This window comes from Chelmon rostratus, chromosome 21 (assembly GCF_017976325.1).
Source record: "Chelmon rostratus isolate fCheRos1 chromosome 21, fCheRos1.pri, whole genome shotgun sequence".
In the NCBI taxonomy this organism is placed as follows: Eukaryota; Metazoa; Chordata; class Actinopteri; order Chaetodontiformes; family Chaetodontidae; genus Chelmon; species Chelmon rostratus.
The window spans coordinates 7,155,694-7,178,170 of NC_055678.1; the positions used below are offsets into that span (position 1 = coordinate 7,155,694).

Below are 22,477 nucleotides of genomic sequence, written 5' to 3' on the forward strand. Positions count from 1 at the left end.
CTGCAGACATTAGTAATTTGGAGGTGTAGACTCAGCTGGTGTGAAATACTCACAATACAACCTCCCTATAAGGGGCTCCACAGAGGGAAATGAAGCGGATGCGAGATCTGAAAGGAGACACAACCGGCTATCTGCAAGCTGTGAAGCTACCTTTCACTGTGATTCTTGATTTTTCAAACGCCCTGTTAGGCTTTAACTTGCACGGTGAGCGGTGCGCCACTGATGAGTACTTTATAAGCTTTAAAGGGCGGCAGGTTTTTCTAATCCTCCTGAGAAACTTTCACATTGCTTTCTTTGTACTCCACGCTTCTTTGTAGAAATCACAATTTAGAGGAATAAACCCCGCAGAGAAGTTGAAAGTGAAGAATATGCACAATTTCCACGGGCGCAGATTCCTCTTGTCTCCCCCTCTCTCATTCATCTAACAGGTATGGAGCAGAGTCTCATTGGGGACATTTGAAAAACGAAGGAAAGAAGAGACAATCGTTGAAATGACAGTGAAAAGCGAGGGAAGAAGAAAAAAAAAGGCCTATTGAGACCCGACGCGTGATGTTGAGTATCAAATTTATCTCTCAGCTGTGAGACCTGGCACTTAATATACGGTTAGCCTAGATCTTTCTCTTTTCATCTGATGGAAAACACTCAGACAAATGACATCTACATTAGGGTGTTGTTTTGTGATGGATGTGAAAATCGTGGAAACAAGTGGAGACAAATGGAAAGTGATGAATGTGACCGGCTTGGAGAATATCCTGCAGATCTGATTTGAGAGACAAAAGCAGGAAGTTAGGATGTACTGTTGGTCAGAGCTGAAGAAGTAACAAATGCACTGTGAGGAAAACATAGTTCACTGTCCTTTTTACTGACATGAAAGAGTGTGTCTACTTAAACGTCTGTGTGTAACTAAGTACATTTACTCAAGAACTCTACTTACGGTGCTGTCCAATTCTAAGGTGCTACTCAGGTATTTCCATTTTCTGCTACTTTCATATAGTTGTTCAAAACCTTAAGAGGCCAAATTATCCAATATTTCTCCAAAAATAGCAACAATTAGAAAATACAACTGTGTGTAGAAGAACTAATGAACTAATGCATGACCCTAAAGCCTTATTTTGTGACCCTTTCAGGGGGCCAAACCCATAGATTTGAAACCACTGGATTAATTTGCTGAACATGTATCATATTACTCACGGGGTTCATTTTTCTGCAGAATGACTACTTTTACTTTTGAAACAAGCCCACCCTCTCCAGAAAAACAGTAGTGCGACCAATACTTATCTACTCTTAGGTGGCGACCTCTAATGGCCATGGTAATTATGACGGGAAGAAAGAAGGAAGTCACGTGAAAAAAGTATAAAGAGCAAGAAAGTCTACAGATAGAGGAGGTGGGGTGGATGAGGGGGTCAAACAAACACGACTTTCACCCAGAAGACTGACCGAAAAGTCATTGTTGATCCATTTTAAGTTACGTAACTTAACTCATGTCATGTACACATTAAAAAATTTACATAACCAACATAACTGACATAATTATTTTAACCTAAACCATGATCTTTTTCTAATCGAGTAACGTTGGTGACTAAACCTAACCAAACTGCAACGATAAAGGTCCACTACGCCTGTCACTCTAAACGGTCACACATGTCCTTTAATATCAAGGAGGATTTAGAGACATCTAGTGGTAAGGCTGCAAATTGCAACCAACTGAATACACCTCCATCAACCTCCCCTTCCAAGCTTTTAGGAGGACCTATTGTGGTCATAAAATGCAAAAAACACCTGAAAAGGTGCTCTCTCTGTCAGTGTTTGGTTTGTCCATTCTGGGCTACTGTAGGAACATGGCTGACGTTGTGGAAGGAGACCCACTTCCTCCACACATATAAAGAGCTCATTCTAAGGTAAGAAAAACTTAATTCTTATTTTCAGGTGATTATACACTAATGAAAACACACTTATGAATATTACATTCCATTACTGCCAATGGAGCCTCCTTAATCCTAAACTAAACAGAGTATTTTTGTTGTGCTGGTAATTCTAAGAAAGGCTGTTCATCTGCCACTGGTGTGTGTGTGTGTGTGTGTGTGTGTTTGTGTGTGTGTGTGTGTGTGTGTGTGTGTGTGTGTGTGTGTGTCTGTCCAGTCCCCACAAACACTTTGTAGACTACTTCATGTGATTCTCATATGTATTTTTTGTAACCATTACAAAAAAAACATGAATCAAAACTTGAGCATGGCCAGATGCATTTTGTAGTTTTTCTTGGAAATAACTCATACAGCGCAAAAGGAAAATCCCAGAGAAGCTCTCTGTATTTTTGCTATTTCCTTATGAATCACTGTACAGCACTTCCTTAAATGATGATCTACTGTTTATTTTGATGCAGATTCAAATCTAGATGCAGATGCAGCATTTTTTGTGAGTATCAGTTTTGGAGGATTGTGCAGCCTTCGTGGAGGTATCTGCTTTCTAAATGACTTTCTCATGTCAGCAGGTAGTTTAAAGCTCCAAAACGGCAGCTTTCCAAAAAGGCAGAGAGGTAAGTGAAGAATCCCCTTTAACTTTTTTAAGTACATGGCATGACATCAGTACACCACTTGTAGCACAGTGATGTTTACCAGCCAGGCCGCTCTCTGATCTCATTATACTAAAGGATAAATAAGGGCAAGGGAGGCTGACGCTGGCGAGTCCGGGCATCAGCGGTCACTGATATCACTTCTGAGACTTTTAGTATTTCTGTGCAAGTCGAACAGTTATTTTGCTGTGCTGCACTGCATCTATCCAGCAGCAGGCTACCCTGACATGTTCCTCCACAACTATGCCCCCAAGCTACTCCCGGGAAATCCCGAGGTACTCCCAGGCCAGATGGGATCTGTAAGCCCTCGTGTTCTGGGCCTGCCACAGAGAGGCATCCAGATCAGATGCTTGAACTGGCTTCTTTTATCAATATGAAGGAGTTCCCCCCAAGCTCCATCCAGATGTTGCGCCCTCAGGGACGGGGTGAGGCGCTCCTTTATGCATGTTGTGTGTGTACACCTGTGTGTTTGCGTCACACCCACTTGAGAAGCTGAATGAGCAGCCGGGCGTAGCTCTGCATCATGTGAGGCTCCAGGTTCGGCAGCGTGACCAACTCGTACAGCAGCTTGATGAAGAGGACGTGGTCCTCTTTGCTGAACCTCCGGCCGTACAGCTTCAGGAACCTGAGGGTGGAGGGTTGGTGTGGGCGGGGCGGGTGAGAGGTGGCCATCAGTGAGCAGCTGATCACTTTCCACTTCCTGCAGCTGACCCATATCCTCTCACACTCATTAAATACACAGCTTCCGTGGCCCACTTTGTCAACATGAACCTCACTGAATCTGAGTGGATGCCAAGTGGACAAAGAGAATTAAGAGTCCAGGTTTTACTTAAAGATGGCCTGATGCTCTCTGGAGGCTGAGAGAGCTGCAGGTCAGTATACACTGCATGGTCTCCTTCATATACTCTTATGACACTGATATTTTATTCCTTATCTTTAGGTGCAAAAGACTCTTAAACACCTCTTACTGAAAATTAGGGTTTAGTGAACACTTATAATAGCTGTGGCCACCTGTAAGGAAAGACTGACATATTGCATAATGTAATTCACTATTACATACTTTTAAGAAGCTTATTCGTTACTTTAAGAATAGTATTTATGCAATAAATTGTGAGGCTGATGGTTGTGATCTTGTTGGACTGATTGCACTGTGGGACTAAATACGCACAGTCAATGCAACACATAGCCTCATAATAACCTCAGAGCCTAATGATCTGCTATAGGGACCACTACTGTGAATCCAAAATGGCTAATTATGGGTCTACAACCTCGCTTGAGCACTTACGAGAAGAGTTTCCTGCACCAGAAAGCGACCCCGGGCCACAGCTCTCTAACGAGGACAGCTCTGGACAGGTTCGCTTTGATCTCCGCCAACAGTTCCGTGGCCTCCCGGTCCAACCGATCCGCGTAAGGCAGCAGCCCGTTATACACGATCTCCTTCTGAGGGATGAACCCGGCCATATCCCCATCCACGGTCATATTCCCGTTCACTTTCCCGCTGTATGAAAAGGTAAAGAAGAGCGGCTGCTCTTTACTTAATGGATGTTGCGCCTTCTAAGAAGTGCGCCGCAGAAGTTAGTGGGCATAATCCGCCGCGTCCAGCAGCCGGGCGGAAGGCAGGCGATCACAGGGGGAAAGTGTGTCACGCTAATTGAGCTCTGCAAAGCCTCGAGCGCGGAGGGCCGGTTCCGCTCTGACCTGCAATGTCAGGCGCTGCGTCAACTCTCGCTGCACACCTCAGATGTCCAGCGGCGGCCCGCGCGCCGGGGGGGTGACAGGGTTCGTGCACTCGCCGTGACGCACGATAGGAGGTCGCGCAGAGTGACTTGCCCGCTGGTTGCTGTAGAGAGGGTGCATTACTGTATGGTCAGGCTTTGATTTCAGCACCACTGATCCCTAAGGGAAGGCTTTGATATATGAACGCTTTCATGTATGGGCACGGGGTGGTGGACCAGGAGGAAACAGGGATCATTCTGGACTACAAGTCCCAGAGGCGACGCTATATCCGTGCAAACTAATCTGCAGAATAATAGGATCATCTGATAACTGGATTAATGCCCCTCTCCTGTTCTACTGACCCACAGTGGCTGTTGTTGGGATAACCAAAGGGGCGCATGCCTCGTGCGTTTAGTGAATCAGCATCCAGGCGATCCATCAGCTTTATTATAAGAAAGCAAATTCATGCATGTGTGCTCTGCCTGCATGGCGCACAAGCATGTTTTTTTCTGGCCACTGAAATGTGCCAATAAATGAAGAAATAAATCACAGTCCCTAACAACTCATGTGCTCCATGTCTTCCCATGCTGTCCTGTCCCCGACCTTCTCTGATCTTGCATTGCTGCGCGCCCCTCCACGTAAATCCTTTTACATTAAGCCCATGTAATTCTCTGACCACTACATGCTTAGAGTGGTGCTGGCAATTGCAGGATATTGTCTGGCCTGCCTGGCGGTAAGGCCGCTGCTGACAGTGAGGGCTTAGAGCAGAGTGCGAAAGCCCTTGGAGTTCTCTGGTCTGGTCGCCTTTAGAGAAACGTCCTCAGCCCTTTCTTAAGCTGCCTGATTGCATAAAGCACCCTGTTTCTCGGCAGCTCACCGACAGGCTTCCTGTCGCTTTCGCAGGCCTGTCTACAGCTCATGATGGCCCTGCAACCTTCAGTCACTTTCACCTTCCTGAGACAGCAAGCGGAGTGCCCTCTTTAAAGCTATTTTCTATCTATAAACAGGGGAAGACAGACACAGTCACAGACTTCGAGAGAGAACAGAATGTGCCTTCCACATGGCATATCAGTCCGAGACTGTCACGCTGGACTTTGCCAAGTAATCTCACCCAAGTCTTTACCTTTTATATCCCCTCAGATCTTATTACTTTGGTGCTTTTTTTGCCTCTAGAGCAGTGAAGGCACCTGCTTTCACTGTCTCCACTGCTGAACCAGTTCCAGGAAGAAACATGGTGTCCAACCTCGTTTGCTCCTCTGTTGTGACGTTTCCAGGTATCTCAGAGTGGACACTTTCGTCGGGGCCGTGTGTCTGCGTCTAAGTGTTTTTGTATGGGCACAGGCGCTTGCATGTGTGTGCATGCATGTGTTCACACATCTGTGAGATTCATTATTCCACAAGTGGAGTCTACAGATGGAAAATGTGATTCAGGATGATGATGCCTCTTTGACTCAGCAGGGAGAAGACCAAACAGAGAGAGAGAGGGAGAGAGGCAGAGAGGGAGAGAGAGGGGGAGGGAGATAGATAGATAGAGAGAGAGAGAGAGAGAGAGAGAAAGGAAGGAAAGATGATGGTCCCAATGGAAGTATTTTGTATGTTTTTGTATTCCACCAGCTTGCTCATCTTTACCTTGCGATCTTCTGCAGACATCAAGCAAAATCACACAAATACACAAACACAGACACACACACACACACACACACACACACACATCAAGCATTTCATTTTCACCAGGGATTTATAGTGGTGCCAGTTTTCATGCTGCTAAAATATTGGAAAACTCAAGTTAGCCAATAAGCGTGCACGTGTGCATGCGTGTGTTTCAATGTGTGAGTGCATGTGTCTCAGTTTGGAGAGTGAAGAGTGTAAATGATGTGTCTGGGAAACCTGCGTGGAGATGTCAACACACACACACACACACACAAGCACACACACACACACACACACAAAGTTCCTTCCTTCCAGCTGGGCTTCTCGCTGGGAGATATGCAGACCAGTTCATCGCCAGACAGACGGGTAATATATGGCCCCCACTCCTGCCTCACACACACACACACACACACACGCACACACACGCACACACACACATTCTCAAACAAATACATAACCACATTAGAACTTTCTACAGAACTAAAAGAGCTGTCTGCATGTTCTTCACTCAGATTCCACTCGCACCAGCCCCCGTTTCTTTTTGCATGCTCCAACAACAAATTACCGAGGAAGTCATGCCGATCCAGATGCCAAGGTGAGAAGGAAACAAGGAGACAAGGAAATAAGGAAGAGGAGACAGACATTCCTCCTGTGGAGCTGCAGCAGGGACGAGTCGACCAGCCTTGATTTTCTTATTGTGAAGAAAGTCGGACCAGCGACAAGCACACAGGTATGCAGGTTTTCATCTTCGTCTTCTTCTTTTATCTCCTCTGCAGCAGACCTGCTTGCATCGTGCGGTGGTGTAACAGTATAGTTGCCGTATTTCATGGTGACTGCATATGTGATTTATGTGTGAACAGGAATGAGTCCGCTGAGAGGTTTCCCCTGGCTTCTGATATTCCTCTATGCAGCAGCTATGTGTGCAGGTACCACACACACACTCATGTGTGCATTTACTCACAGGCACAAATAGAATACCTGCATTCAAAAATCTGCACAAAGAAAGTTTCTTTTTATGGGGTATAAGATCTAGCACAGACCAAACACACTTGTGCCTCCTCTCCAGGGGTCAGTGGTACAAAGGTCGACAATGTGTCGTCAGAAATCTGTCGTCATCCATGTGAAGAGCTGGTGGCCTTGCTCACTGAGATCCAAGGCCTGCGTATTGTCACCAGCAGCCTGCTTGAAGATCTAGAGAGAGTTGTAAGACGCACACATACATGCGCATGTATCATCTGCATGTCAGCGTTTGCTGTGTTTAGTTCTTTGATGCTGCATTTCTTCTGATATGGCATGAGCTTGAAATTGGATTTTAGAAAAGAAAAAAGAAACTATATTTGTTTTCTCTTCTATAAATAAAAAAATAATTTTTAACATGTGTCCCATTTAAAGGTGTTTTAACATCAGTAAAACAAAATTAATTTTGACTGATTGTGTGATTATAATACACAAATGGAGACAATTACAGGGTGCTGTCTAATTCTACCAGCCTGTGCAATGCACTTTACATTTCATTTGATGAGGTAGAGCTTTGTGGGAATCTGTGGGACAGAGCCGACAGAGAGTAGCTTTTTTTCAGTGCAAATGGAACAAGTAGCGACATCCTAGTTTCTGGCAGCAATCACTGTGGTTTGCAGTAAATGTCCTGGTAATTTTGGGGTAAAAAAAAAAACAGGCAGAAAGAATACCATCAGTGTTAAAGGTGGGGTGAGTCATTCTGGAGAAAGATTGTTGATATTTGAGCTCAACACCCAAACAAATGCACCCCTCCCTTCAGGGCTCCCTCAGAAGCCACGTCCCTCAAATTCACGGACGTGCAGAGAGGACGATGCGGTTTCCCAGAGCCAGCACACCAGTTCCAGGCTGATGCTCACAGCTGTCCTGCTATTATAGTTAACATCAAAACAACAGCATAGCTTGGCAAACCAGAAAGCAAGCTGATTGTCTGCGGGAAAGTATGTTAACTGGCACACAAATCACAGCCATCACAAACAAAACAGCAACACTGATGTTACCCGCAGAGCAAGCAGAAACAGAGCGACCTGCACATCCGTCGTCATGCCTTTCAGCTCTCAGAGGTCTCTCCACCTGTGGAAAGCCTCACTGATGTTAGCATGTTGTGTTCTTAACATGTCCTGTGCTCGAGCGCCAACGCCACCTGTTGCTGATTGGCTGGAATAATGTTGTGTGGCTCGGTCTGAGCCACTTTGTTTCCCATTTCCAGAGCCAGGTCTGTGTACAAGCCCTGTTTTTTTTCAACTCACACACAGAATACACAGCTAGCGGACCGTGAGGAGATATTTGCAGAATCTGACAAAAGGTGTCCTGACTCACCTCACTTTTAAATGGAAACTTTGGTATTTTTCAATCTTGACTCTATCTTCCCATGTTTTTGTATTTAAGTGACTAATGGGGGCAGGAATTTTCTCAGCCGGCAGCTGAGAAATGGGCTTTAATACAATCTTTCGGAGCATTTGTGCACCTCCAATGCATGCCCATTAAAAGTTCTTGTTTTTGCCATTGACAGGCTCAGACTGTTATTAGAAGTGTCTGAAAACATTATGAAAAGAATCTCTGCAGAGATAAACCTTTTTCTTGGAGACAAAGATCGTTTTTGTTTAATCAGAAACTGCATCGCTCTCATCAAAGCCACCAGACTCCAATGACAAAAAGATAATTTTTACCTCCCTGATCATAGTATGAGTTTCATTGAAATTGACAGAAATAAAATAAACTCACCAAAACCATCATGGTTAGTCTTTTCACTGTTCCAACAATCTGGTTTGGTTTAAATAAACTGAGAAGAGCAAGAGGGAGGTTGGGCAGCAGAGAGGTGAAAACAGTGTCAGAGCCAGAATGTTTCAAAATGTTGGCTACTTATCAACTCAACCATCATTCTAGCCCAATTCATTTGATTTTCTGTGTAGCAATACAAAGCATCGGATATAAATAGAGAAAAATACAGTTTTTCTGCTGATGTCATGTTTTGAAAATCTTTATGTTTTTCTTTTCTCAGTCAAAAGAAAATGAGGTGATGCGCATATCTTTGGCTGAGCTGAGCAACAGCAGCAGTGGCGGCAGCAGTGGTCGTGGCCGCGGCCGTGGCAGTGGCCGTCGCAATGGCCACGGTGGCAGCCATGGAGATGGACGTGGTGGCAGCTATGGCAATGGTCATGGCGATGGCTATGGTCATGGAGATGACCATGGCGGCAGCCATGACAACGGGCGTGGTGGCAGCTATGGCTATGGCCATGGAGATGGCCATGGTGGCAGCCATGACAACGGGCGTGGTGGCAGCTATGGCTATGGCCATGGAGATGACCATGGTGGCAGCCATGACAACGGGCGTGGTGGCAGCTATGGCAATGGCCGTGGCGATGGCTATGGTCATGGAGATGGCCATGGTGGCAGCCATGACAACGGGCATGGGGGCAGCTATGGCAATGGCCGTGGCCATGGCTATGGTCATGGAGATGGCCATGGTGGCAGCCATGACAACGGGCGTGGGGGCAGCTATGGCAATGGCCGTGGCCATGGCTATGGTCATGGAGATGGCCATGGTGGCAGCCATGACAACTGGCGTGGTGACAGCTATGGCAATGGCCGTGGCGATGGCTATGGTCATGGAGATGGCCATGGTGGCAGCCATGACAACGGGCGTGGTGGCAGCCATGGCTATGGTCATGAAGATGGCTATGGTGGCAGCCATGACGAAGGGCATGGTGGCAGCTATGGCTATGGCCATGGAGGCCCTGGCGATGGCCATGGCCAAGGTGATGGTTATGGTGGCGACGATGATCTTGACGACCTTGACAGAGACAGGGACGGGGAGATCTGGTGTTTCCAAGACGGGCGAGTGTACGAGCAGGGCGACGACTGGGAGGTTGACAGCTGCACCTCCTGTACTTGCCAGGTCAGCACTGTCTTATGTAACTACAATCTAGAATATCAGCAGTGAAGTCTTTCCTGGGAGGCTGCCATGCAAGCCTCTGAATTAAAGGAAGATCTGTCATAGATTAGCCTGCATCATCTACATTAACTGGTAAATCTACACTGCAATCACTCCCATCTTTATCTGTAATTCTGTTGTGTACGTAGCCTAGATCAGTTTTTAAGTCTTTCGGGGGGAGTCCAAGTCCAGTCTCAAGTTTTTGTGTTATTTTGTTTGATTTATGTAAATACGTAACATCTCTGGACATGGACTTGACTGCTGCATGACTTGAATTACTTGCAACTTGACTCTAAGGACATGACTAAAAACTGGACTTCAGAGCTGTGACGTTAAGTGTCCAGTCTTTACTTGTTAAAATCCTTGAATCAAAAAAGTACAAGTATCCTCTAGAATGGCTGTAAAGAAGCCTAAACTCAAAGGCATAGTTTGACATTTCGGGAAATTGGCTTATTTGCGCCCTTGCTGAGCTTTAGATAAGAAGATAAGATAGCACATAGCTCATATCTGTTAAATGTGAAGCTATAGCCAGGAGACTGTTGGATTAGGTGAGCATAAAAACTGGTTCTGTTCAGAGGTTCAAAAAATCAATGTACCAGCACCTCTAAAGCTCATGTCTGGTTTTGTTTGATCAGTACAAAAACTGAAATGTAGAAACAACAAGTTGTGGCTTTACAGATAGTTACACGCTACGCTAACGGTCTCCTGGCTGTAGCCAAAGAGATACTTAAGTTTCACTTGTATCCAATGTGTTTTCATTTATTTCCAGTGCAGCCTTTGTTGTCTCCTCTATTTTATGATTGCTTCATCCTCCGCTCTGAGTCTGTTTTTCTTCAGAAAACATCATTAGTTTTGTCAAGGATGGATTGAGGGAGTTGCCAGACTCATTCTGAGTCATGACAGCAGACCATTCCTCTACGAGGACTGGCATTTAGCAAAACATCTGGCTCAAACTAACATGGCTTGACTTAAATATTGTACAAATTATTTATGTGTGAACACTGGTTTGTGTCTTCCTCACCTTGTGCAGGATGGAAAGGTGGTGTGTCAACAGGTGTCCTGCCCTCCTGTGTCCTGCATCAATCCCTCCTTTATCGATGGAAAGTGCTGTCCTGTCTGTCTCAGTGAGTTCAGCTTGTCTAAAAATTTGATTTAGTGCAGAAAATGTGTGCTAAGATGCAAAATTCGATAAAGGTATACCAACAGTGTATGTGTGTGTAAAGATAATGAAGACGGCTGGTCCCCGTGGTCTGAGTGGACCGACTGTTCGGTCACCTGTGGACGAGGAGGTCATCAAAGGGGCCGATCCTGCAATGGCATCATGCCGTCCTGCTCCGGCCCGTCAGTCCAAACCCGCAGCTGCATGCTGACAAAGTGTGACCGCAAGGGTAGGACATCACTCTGCATGTCTGATCTGTCACGTCCTGATTTAATTTATTTTTTGAGATTGATTGAGCACGGCTGGTTCAAGGGAATTAATTGAATATTCCTCAAAGATCAAAAGTATGGGGCTTCAGACGATTGGATTTCAGATCATAATTGGAAGCATGTTGCAGTTCTGTAAAAAGCATACGCAGTTTGGAGTTGGTGGTCTGTGTTGAATTCTTTTCAAGGCTACTGTACAAAAAACATGCGCCTTTTCCAATCTTTATGTCCTTGCTTCATGTCTAGCGCGTGCTGACGGCAACTGGGGCCTTTGGTCTCCTTGGTCCGCATGCACAACCACATGTGGCGAAGGCAACATCACGCGGGTTCGTCTCTGCAACAACCCCCAGCCACAGAAGGGGGGCAGAGGGTGCACGGGCAGCGCCAGGGAGACACAACCTTGCAACAATACGCTCTGCCCCGGTGAGTATATGAGCACAAATGCACATACAGTCTGCACTGTAGCACTTCACTGGTGCACAGGTAAAATAATGTGTTTGTGCGTAGTTGCCGGAGGCTGGACAAGCTGGACTGGATGGTCACTTTGCTCCGAGTCGTGTGGGGGAGGTCTTATCAGTCGTCAGCGGGAGTGTTTGAACCCTGCTCCTCAGAACGGTGGGAAGCCTTGTGCTGGAGACGCCGTGGACTATGAAGCATGTAACAAACAACCATGTCCTATAGGTAAACCTCAACCCTGTCCACAAACCTCAGGCTATGGGCACATCTTAAACTGTGTAAGCAGATATTACTCTAAAAGAGGGCTAAGCCTCGCATCCATGGATAAACCTTGAATGAAATGAAACATATATTTTTCAGAGGATTAAAAAAGAATGTCCTACAGGGTTTATTCTGCCTTTATTCAATTATTGAGGCTTAGAATAGAACAGACAAATGCTTCAAATATAAACTTTGTCAGAATAATAAGGTGCTGTGAACCAATGGGATTATTTGGATTGTGTATGAATGCCTTTGTGTGTACATGTGTATTGTTTCAGATATATGCTTGCTGTCAAATCCATGTTTTCCTGGTGTGGCGTGCACATCACATAGCGATGGATCGTGGGAATGTGGACGCTGTCCGTTGGGTTTAAAAGGCAACGGCACGCACTGTGAGGATGAGAACGAGGTAATAGGAGCAGGCTACATCAGCCAGTTAATGACTCCATATCACTGATGTGGGGAATTGGAAACAACAGTTTGATGATTTCTTTCCCATTTAATGTCACAGCTGATGTCAGCTAATCCTGCATTGACAGCAGGACTTGTGAGGCCTCAGCATAAAGGCAAAACGTGTTTTTCCGGTCTTGACGATCTACCACCGTCCATTACATTGATTGCCATGAAAGTTTCCCCCAGGATGAATTCTTATTGCTTTGGTCTTATCTTATCTTTTCATCTAGCGCCATCATCAGGACATTTCTTTTTAAGTGTCCAAGTTTTATGTTTTATTCCAAATGAGAAATGCTCAAACTGACAAACGAATGATAATCCCATTAGCCTGACAATGCCTTTAGATTTGTGTTTAGTGGTTAGCAAATGTTAGCATGCAAACACACTAAATATTATAATCATACCTACAAAATGTCAGCGTGCTGGCATTGCAGTTGCAAGCATGTCAGCATGTTGATGTTACATGTAGCTCAAAACGTGGCTGTATCGAAGAACAGCCTCACAGAGCTGTTAGCATGGCTGCAGGCTCTTGATTTTTACTGCATCTGGCCTAGTTTGACACTGACTTTCCAGATCCCGAATCCCAGATCTCTGATCCAATCACCTTTGCACTTCATGTAGGTTTAGAAAGGTATGGTTGGTCAGTTCAACATCTAGCCTGTACCTGAAGGCACCGTGATCACCTAATCTGACCAACCCAATCGTCAGAATGTTGGTATTGTACGGTTCTGCAAACCAGGTTATGTTTAGGAACAAAGATCACATGGTTAGGGTCCCGAAAAGTTCATGCTTTGGCTTCAAATACCTGGTTTTGTCGCCACAAACATGGCTGGAAAATGTCCCAACCTCTCGGTAAAAAAATGTTTTTATTTCCACAAACACAGTTGGAACAGAGGTCTGCTGGCTGTTGTCTCGCATAGCTGTCACCACCACCATCCTTCCTTCCTCCTGATGAGAAGCTCAGCTCACATGAATGTTCCTGTATTCTGAATTACATCACATTAATGCCTATTGTAGAAATGCTGATGTGATGCATATGAAACATACAAACTGAACGTGCCTGTGGTTTGCAGAGATGCACAGTGCATTTTATTCAGGTGACTGGGCTGCTCTGACATAATGACCATCTCCAAAGCAATAAATGTTACATAGTCTGATCCCGGCAGAGAGCCCCTCGGGTCAAACCTTTGTATTCACAGTTAGTGTTTGATATGCTGAACATGGTTAATGTCTCTATCTCTGCAGTGTGAAGTGGAGGATGTGTGTGTCACACAGTGTGTAAACACAGACCCTGGGTACTACTGCCTGCCCTGTCCTCCTCGCTATAAAGGCACCCAGCCATATGGCCTCGGACTGGAGGAAGCCCTGAAAATCAAGCAGGCATGTGTTAAATATTAACTTTAATTTCTATGAACTATTATCCTCAATTTGAACTACAACTATTCTCAAATGCTTGCATTGGTTGCAGGTGTGTGAGCCATACAACCCTTGCAAAGACAACACACACACCTGCCACAAGTATGCTGAGTGCGTGTACCTGGGCCTGGCGTCCGAGGTTTTGTTCAAGTGTGTGTGTGCAGTCGGGTTCGCGGGCGACGGCTTCCTGTGTGGTGAAGACTCTGATCTGGATGGCTGGCCCAACTACAGACTACCCTGCAAAAAGAATGCAACCTATCATTGTCAAAAGGTAAAAGAACAAAACATCTAATCTGATTGGCTGGCTGTGGTCTGGTTGGATTTCACTCAACCGCGTTGTGATTGGCTGCAGGATAATTGCCCCATGCTACCAAACTCTGGACAGGAAGACCTGGACAAGGACGGGCAGGGAGACGCCTGCGATCCTGATGATGATAACGATGACATCATAGACGAGAGGGTGAGACTGTGGCTCAGACATGGAATAACTTTGATGAGGAGTAAAAAAAAAAGGCAAATATTCATATCAGCTGTGTGTGTGTGTGTGTGTGTGTGTGTGTGTGTGTGTGTGTGTGCTTTTGGCATAGGACAACTGCCCGCTGGTGTACAACCCCCGGCAGTTTGACTCTGACAGAGATGGGGTCGGGGACCGCTGTGATAACTGTCCATTTGATAGCAACCCGCTGCAGACAGACACTGATGACAACGGAGAAGGAGACGCCTGCAGCATCGACATTGACGGAGACGGTAGGAGCTGCTCACTAAACCATGCCGGGAACATTTAGTTACTTATCCCATTTTTCTCAAACTTATTAGGTTAATGTCTATGCTACGACAGTAGCTCAGCTAATATTGTCAGATTTGAGTGGTGTCTTATATGTATTTATCCATCACATGGATAAAACAGATTAAACTTAAAGGCGTAATATGTAACATTTCCAAATGAAAAATGTCTTAAAATGAGTAGACCTATGTCATATATTTTGTTGAGTCAAGTTCTTTTTCCAACAAATATTTTGTTTGAGGTAATGGTGCATTTGGTTTGGTTGCCTGTCAGTGGCATCATGTCTCCTTTGCCCCCTTGTTGCTATAATGCTGTCTTCAAATGAGGTCATGTTTACCTCGTTGACAAGAGGAATCCATATGAACACCCCCCTCTTGGTGGCCACTTAATGGCGAAAAACTCTCATGACCCTCGCTACTTCATGACATCATCAAACTCTGTCTCTTGTTATTGTTTTGATTGAGAGATCAGAAGTTATGCACAGTGCGTTTCAAGCGCAATTCATCGTCCCAAGTTTGCTAATTCCATTCACAAACAACGCAGGACGGATCGCAGGACGAAACTGAAAGCAGTGACGTTAACTGTAGTTCCACACGAGTCTCCACCTTCACTGGCGGCCGGGAGAGGTGATTCAAAGTCAATGCAACTGCTAGCTGATGTTAGCATAGCGAGGATTCAGCAGAAGAGGGGGGCACACATGAGTCTGTAGATCTGCCCCAACAACTAAAACACTGTTCAATACTGTAAACTACTTCATTAGGACTCGTAGTACTTTTACTTATGTAGTACACTTACAGCTACTCCTGTCAGCTCCTCTCAGTCACACTTTGACAGTTCATTGCTGAATGGGAGTGGTGGGTGAAGGGTGGCATGGCCGTGTAATCTGTGGCTGGAGTGTCCTGGCAACAATTTTTTTTTTTTTGTGAATTTTTGAATTTACTGCCTCTTTAAATATAGATCAGATTACATTAATCCAAACAAAGTCTTGATCAATATTGGTTGGATAGTTTTTTTTTATGTGTAAAAAGGAGATACAGTTTATCTGTGTGTGTGTCTTTCTCCAGAGGTTCTGAACGACCGCGACAACTGTCCCCTAGTCTACAACACTGACCAGAGGGACACAGACCTGGATGGTGTTGGAGACCAGTGTGACAACTGTCCCCTCCTACACAACCCACAGCAGGTCCTCATCCTATCTACTGAAAAATGCACTGAAATCAACATTGGTGCTAGTGTGTATGTAGGGAGTGGGTGTGCTTGATGAGGTAAAACTGAGCATGGAGACTTGTGATTTAACACTAAATATATGAAATGTGTTTGTGTGTACAGCTTGACTCCGACAGCGACCTGGTGGGGGACATGTGCGACGACAACCAGGACATCGATGAGGACGGCCACCAAAACTCTCTAGACAACTGTCCCTACATCGCCAACAGCAACCAGGCCGACCACGACAAGGACGGGAAGGGAGACGCCTGCGACCATGACGATGACAACGACGGTATTCCTGACGACCGGGACAACTGCAGACTGGTGCCCAACAGGGACCAGATGGACTCTGATGGTCAGCACTGCTACGGTTTCTCTAAAGTTTAGGTGGCAGATGGGTGCTCTCAAAACCAAGAGAAAAAAGGTGTCGGGCATAATCAATCGTGATCTACCGAAGATAAATCAAAAGAATTGAGAATATCTGAGAATATCATGATGCAGATGTGAAGAAAAGCTATTTCATACCATTCATGATAAATAGTTTTTGCAGTCATGCGGCAAAATCTTGTGACTATCAGTTCAGTTCAGTATGTCTCCAGTGACCCAGGTCATGTTAATGTTGGAATCAACATAAATAGTTTATGGCTCTCAGTACGGCCATTAATCATACATAAAAGATTCTTCAATCTATCCACCATCATAGAAGACTTTCTCACTACATTTGCACATCTTCACATCTCTTTTCTTTTTTCCCCTGTCTTGGCAAAAATGAGTACAGGAAATCACATGGTTGCATTCTCTGTCCTTACTCCTCTCTCCTGCAGGTGACGGCAGCGGCGATGCATGCTTTGACGACTTCGACAACGACAGTATTCCAGATGCGCTGGATCCCTGTCCGCTGAACCAGGATATCGGGTCTACAGACTTCAGGAAGTTCCAGGTTGTCCTGCTGGACCCTAAAGGCACCACGCAGTCCGACCCTCTGTGGGTGATCCGCAGCCAAGGCACTGAGCTGCTGCAGGCAGCCAACTCGGACCCTGGCATCGCTTTAGGTCAGATTAACTATACATATTAAAAAAAATACACATAAGTATTATGAAAATGATTATTTTGGAAAATGAATGACCCTTTGTTTCAACAGGATATGACAAGTTCAGCTCTGTAGACTTCAGTGTGACATTTTACGTGAACACCAACCGAGATGACGACTATGCAGGCATTGTGTTCGCCTACCAGTCCAGCCGACGCTTCTATGTTGTCATGTGGAAACAGGTGACCACAACTCATATTGGCTTCACGAAAGACATTAGACTAAACTGCCCTTTAAAACCTTTAATTTGAGGTTTAAATCAAACGTTTCGTCCGTCTTTATACACCTTCAAATATCTTCTCACCGCCTTTATATTTCCCTTTTATGTCCTTGCACAAGCTTACTAGTTAAAAATAGAAAAGTGCATAAACGACCTGACACATTTTTCTACACTTTTTTTTTCGTGCTGCGACATTCCTCAGCATTACTGTACAAACAGCAACTCAGCCTTCACTCCCTTTTATCCTCCACATTCTCTCTCTCTATGGGAACAGGTGTCTCAAGCCTACTGGGAGAAAAAGCCGTCCAAAGCTTTTGGCACAGCGGGAGTCTCGATCAAACTGGTCAACTCCATCACAGGACCGGGGGAGTATCTGCGCAATGCCCTGTGGCACACCGGAAACACCAGACAGCAGGCATGAATCAGCGTCTCTCTTTGTCTCTTCATGTTCTGCTTGTCGTAAATCACACAGGAATTTCTCATTTGAGCAGATAAACCTTCCCTAAAACAACCTTGGACAGACTGTCCTTTATTAGATTGGCACAGTAAAGCCCTGATACACCAATTTTCTCGCCCACCCTGACGTCTGTGTGTGTGTCTGTTTTTAGGTCAGAACGTTGTGGCACGACCCCAATAAAATTGGCTGGAAGGACTTCACCGCCTACCGCATGCACCTCATCCACAGACCCAAGACTGGGTTCATCAGGTACAAAGACTGTCATTATCACTTTGAAATGCCAGTTTCCCACCTTGAGTTCATGATCCAGCTTTGGTTAGATTTATCCAGGCGAGATTCCTGAACGAGACTGACCCCAGAAGGTCCAGCGCATGTGAGGAAATGGCTCTTTTCCCTTGTGTTTAGTCATTGTCATGTGGAAACAGACAGTCACAAACAGGACAACTGACATATGAACCGGTACATATATTGAGTTAAAGCATTTGCCGCTTGGCTGGTTTTTGTCTTTCAACAAACCACAGCTGGATTACGTCACCCAAGATTTAAAGTTACAAAAACAAAGATTTTTGGACTCAGAGGAACAACAGCTCCTCCCAAGTGAAAATGCTTCAACGGAGCAGTAACCTTTATGTTTTAATTTACTGCCCAAATAATTTGTTAGTATTGGCGTGGCTCTCAAAGAGCTGCACCGGTGTTTTAGCCCATTTACTGCACATCACATATACATAATTTTCTGATGATTTTAAGGCCAGACGCTACAGGCAAAAACATAGTTTTTTCATTCACTGTTCACCAGTTCAGACTGGTGGAAATAAAATGTCCAAAACACACATCTAGCTGTATTTTAGTTCAGATTTCTGTTCCTTAAATAAGTGCATATTTAAGAGAATAATTCATCTTTTGCATATTTAAACACACAAGTTCCGAAAATTTGTACTACAAGAAATAACTGTATTAACGTGAATAATCAACTGGGGGAGTTATCGTGTATGGAATTTTACAATACATATCTTCAAAATGAGTATTTTCTCATACTCTGAGCCAGAAATCTGCACTTCAGGAGCACTGAAACACCAAACTTTCCAGTTTTACCTCATCTATATTCTGAAGGTTTAAATTACAGAGGCCTTTGTTCAAATATCATTCATAGCCTGATTTAAATCACATTTTAGTCATAAAAACATGCATAAATTGATTTTTTTATGGCTGTTTTTTTTCCTATTTATGGGGTCATAAAAAGAAATATGCAAAATTCCCTCTGTAAAAACCTTTGACTCTAATATGTCAACAAAACGAAACAAGGTTTGTGAGCGTGGCTTCGTCTAATGTTCTGCTCTGGAAATGTATGCAAATTAGTGGATATTTATTTAAATAATGCATCTTTTGCATTATTTAAACATAGAATTTCAGAAAACTTGTGATACAAAAAACTATTTTCTTAAATCTAAGTAATCAACTGGGGAAGTTTCATGGTGATTTCTACAGCATTAATTAATTAATCAATCACCTTTTACACTTAAAAGCAGGTTGTCGTGTCCGCGAGTGGATTTTCAAAAGTTAACGAAGTGAATGAAAACAAATTACTGAATGAAATGTAAAAAAAAAAAAGAAAATTCAAAACTCAAGCGAAACAAGCAAAAGCGCTGGCGTGGCCCTTTAGATCCCACTTTCGGGGGCTCAGCCAGTACCAGTTCAGTTCCTGCAGGTTTCAGTGGAACAACAATCTGCTGGATAACTTCTTAAATTTGTGAAAATCACATTCAGTGCCACCTCTGAAAGAGAAATTCACCCTCAGATGTTCTCGCGCTGGAGGAAATCATCCATCTCCAAGAGTTATTTTATAACAGCCTAATTCAGTTTCTTTGTTGTACCCGGTTCTCCTCAACCTGCCACGTCTGCTTCTGCTTAGTTGTACTTCTCACTAATGGACTTTCAAAAACCCCCGGGCCGTGAGCTCCCTGTGCTTTGTGCTGTTTATGTGCAGATGGGGGGAACGACATCGGCTCCACGGTGAGGTTGTCAAACTGCGAAAAAGTGAGGGGGAAGAGAACAAAACCGGAATGTGCCGAGCCCAGTTGTTCAAATGATTCAAATACTGTTAAAGAAGGCTGTCACTGATGATGCAAGTGGTGGCTATGGTGCATTCTGGGTAGCGAGTGATTGCAGGATGACTGTACGCTTATTGAATTTTCGACTGAAAAGAAGCTCCTGCTCTTTGACTGCGAAGGACAGACACACGTTGGTATCTTGGATAGTTGCTATGAAGCCAAACTGTAACTGCTTTAAATATAACTCCAGTTGACGTCAGTGGTTATTCAGTGACAGTAAAACAGGGAACAGGGAGGAACATCTTTTCATAAACCACAAACGTGAGCAAAAGCAGAAAGTACCAGAAATCCTGTAGTGTAAATATACTACATAAAGTCCTGCATTGAAATGTTCATAAAAATGAGCACTGATAAAATTCAATTAAAGAATAAATGTTAAGTTGCCACTATGCAGGCAAACTGGCCTCTGCCACAGTTATATTGTTATTTATTAAACTACTGGATAATTGTAACTGGTATATTAACATGTAAGCCACATTTTAATGCTGTAGCCGGCTGTCTGAGCTAATTCCAGCTATTTTATGTACTTTATACTGCATCATATTTTATAATATTATATTAATAACCTTACCCTGCAATGCAGATAAATGTGATGGAATAAAAATGGCAGTTTTTTCCTCTGAAATGTTGTGACATACAAGTGAATGTAAGATATTTGAGTAAATGTACTTAGTTACTTTCCACCACTGATTTTAACATGAATGTCAACTTATAATGCTGATAAGAAAAATAACAATTGAGCTTTTGAATTGAGTTTTCTCAGGTATCTACAGTTACAGGAGGTAAAACACATGATAAATGCTGTGAGCGATGACGCCAGCTGCGTTGACATTGCAGGGTGGTGGTGTATGAGGGCAGGGAGATTTTGTCCGACTCGGGGGCGGTGTACGACCACACCCTGGCTGGAGGCAGGCTGGGACTGTTCGTCTTCTCTCAGGAACAGGTGCTCTTCTCAGACCTCAGATATGAGTGCAGAGGTAAGATATCCTGTCAGAATACTGGTCCTGACTGCTGATCACTGAAGGAAGACGTGCTTTGGTCCTTTAATTCAGGACAAGTACTAAGACATGAATGTAAAAATACTCTATTACAAGTAAAAGTTCTGCATTCAAAGTAAATGTACAGAACAATAAATACACTTTAAGTATTGGAAAGTACTCAATCCACAGAACAGTGTCCCCCTGTGATTGTTTATTCTGTATTATTATACAGTACATGACATAAGTAGGTTGTTATACCGACGCATCGATGTGTGACCAGCATATTTCTGCTGTATCTTGTGAAGGTGGCACTCTTTTAACTACTTTATATACAGTAAAGTGTTTAAGACCAGTTGTTCTCAACCCGGGGGTCCAACCCTCCAGAGGGTCACAAGATAAACCTGAGGGGTCGTGCTATGATTAATGGGAGAAAAAAGGAGAAAAAAACACTGCTACATAGATTTTTACCTTAAATATTTGGACTTTTCTCCACTCTTTGCCTTTCTGTGTTATATTGGATTCTTGGATTTGACCCCTTTGCACCTCAAACAGCTATTTAAATGAAAACAACCAGAAAAACTGCTTTTTTTATATATATAAGGAGTCACAAGCCAGAAAGGTTAGGAACCACTGGCTCAATCTTTAGCAATGCGCTGTATTTTATAAGCTTATCTTATATTTCTCATGTAGAATATTAAAATGTAGCAACGACATATTTCAAACTGATGTAGTGGAGTGAAAAAGTGTATTATTTCCCTCTCAACTGCAGTAGAGGGGAAGTATAAAGCAGTATGAAATAGAAATATTGAAGTGGTGTAGTAGTGAAGTGATCACTGCGTCCTCCAGCATTTACATCAGTTCCTCTTAGTAAAACATGTGTCTCCATTGACCATAACTGTGACATGTTTGTCTTTATTTCCCTCCTCAGATAACTGAACAAGCCACCAGAGGTCCACATTCATTTCAGAAAATCGGTCAACAGAGAGAGAGAGAGAGAGAGGATGCACCAGATCCAGGCCTTTACCCCGCCAAGACTATCAATTAGTGACCATCATCTATCTATCAGCTTTTTATGCGACAGTATTGATTCCGGGCTGTCTCATTCGCTGTATATTACTGTAAGACTCAGACAGCATTTCTCGTGACAGTAGCCTCTTGTTGCTTTTCATTTGCTTTTTGCTAATGGTTGTAAATAATTATTTATTGCCAGATGCCAGATACGAAAGGGAGCGATGGGAGATAAACTGATGATGGAGCGAGCAGAGCTCTGTGCAGATGTCTGGTGGTAACTTATCAATAAAATACTTGTTCTTTTTTTTTCCTCAATGTTTTTTTTCCCTTCTCTGATGACGCCAGTGCAGTACATTTACCACGACTGTGGAAACGTGGTCTCCAGTGCCGTCTAGTGGTGAACGTAATTATTACAAATGATGAGGCGAGAGGAAGCTGACAAGGGAAGAAATATGAGGTGGTGGTGTAAGAAATAGTAGTAATAACACCCTATAAAAAATACTCCATTACAATTAAAGGTCATTTATTACATTTTTACAGGTAAAAGTGCAAAAGCAACAAACTAATCCAATGTGAATGTGAGTAAAAAGTACAATAACTCCCTCTGTGATGTAATAAATAGCATAAAGTAGCAGAAAATGGAAATACTCAAGTAAAATCCAAGTAAGTCAAAATTGTACTTATAAGTACAGTTACTTTCTTCCACCCGATAAGATTTTAATT

At 43.9% G+C, this 22,477-nt stretch overlaps 2 protein-coding genes across 2 annotated transcripts in view; one reads left to right on the forward strand and one right to left on the reverse strand.

Moving 5' to 3' along the window:
* The window catches only part of psme4b (proteasome activator subunit 4b), a 35,558-nt gene extending 31,510 nt beyond the window's left edge, over nt 1-4,048 (reverse strand). The window contains exons 1-2 of the mRNA XM_041962582.1: nt 3,855-4,048; nt 3,054-3,194 (exon numbers count right to left, since the gene is read on the reverse strand). Coding sequence (XP_041818516.1) covers nt 3,054-3,194; nt 3,855-4,048 — 335 coding nt within the window. The remainder of the gene's footprint in view (nt 1-3,053; nt 3,195-3,854) is intronic.
* Nucleotides 4,049-6,540: 2,492 nt separating this feature from the next.
* LOC121624532 (thrombospondin-2-like) lies at nt 6,541-21,980 on the forward strand. Its single transcript, XM_041962278.1, has 22 exons — nt 6,541-6,665; nt 6,796-6,861; nt 7,002-7,138; nt 8,952-9,264; nt 9,331-9,848; nt 10,915-11,008; nt 11,108-11,272; nt 11,556-11,732; nt 11,817-11,990; nt 12,305-12,435; nt 13,725-13,859; nt 13,948-14,166; nt 14,248-14,355; nt 14,483-14,642; nt 15,744-15,862; nt 16,009-16,243; nt 16,713-16,940; nt 17,030-17,160; nt 17,473-17,613; nt 17,807-17,904; nt 20,601-20,740; nt 21,672-21,980. Exons 2-22 carry the CDS (start codon nt 6,798-6,800, stop codon nt 21,677-21,679), a joined length of 3,495 nt encoding a protein of 1,164 aa, XP_041818212.1. The 5' UTR covers nt 6,541-6,665; nt 6,796-6,797; the 3' UTR covers nt 21,680-21,980.
* The last annotated feature ends 497 nt before the right edge of the window (nt 21,981-22,477 follow it).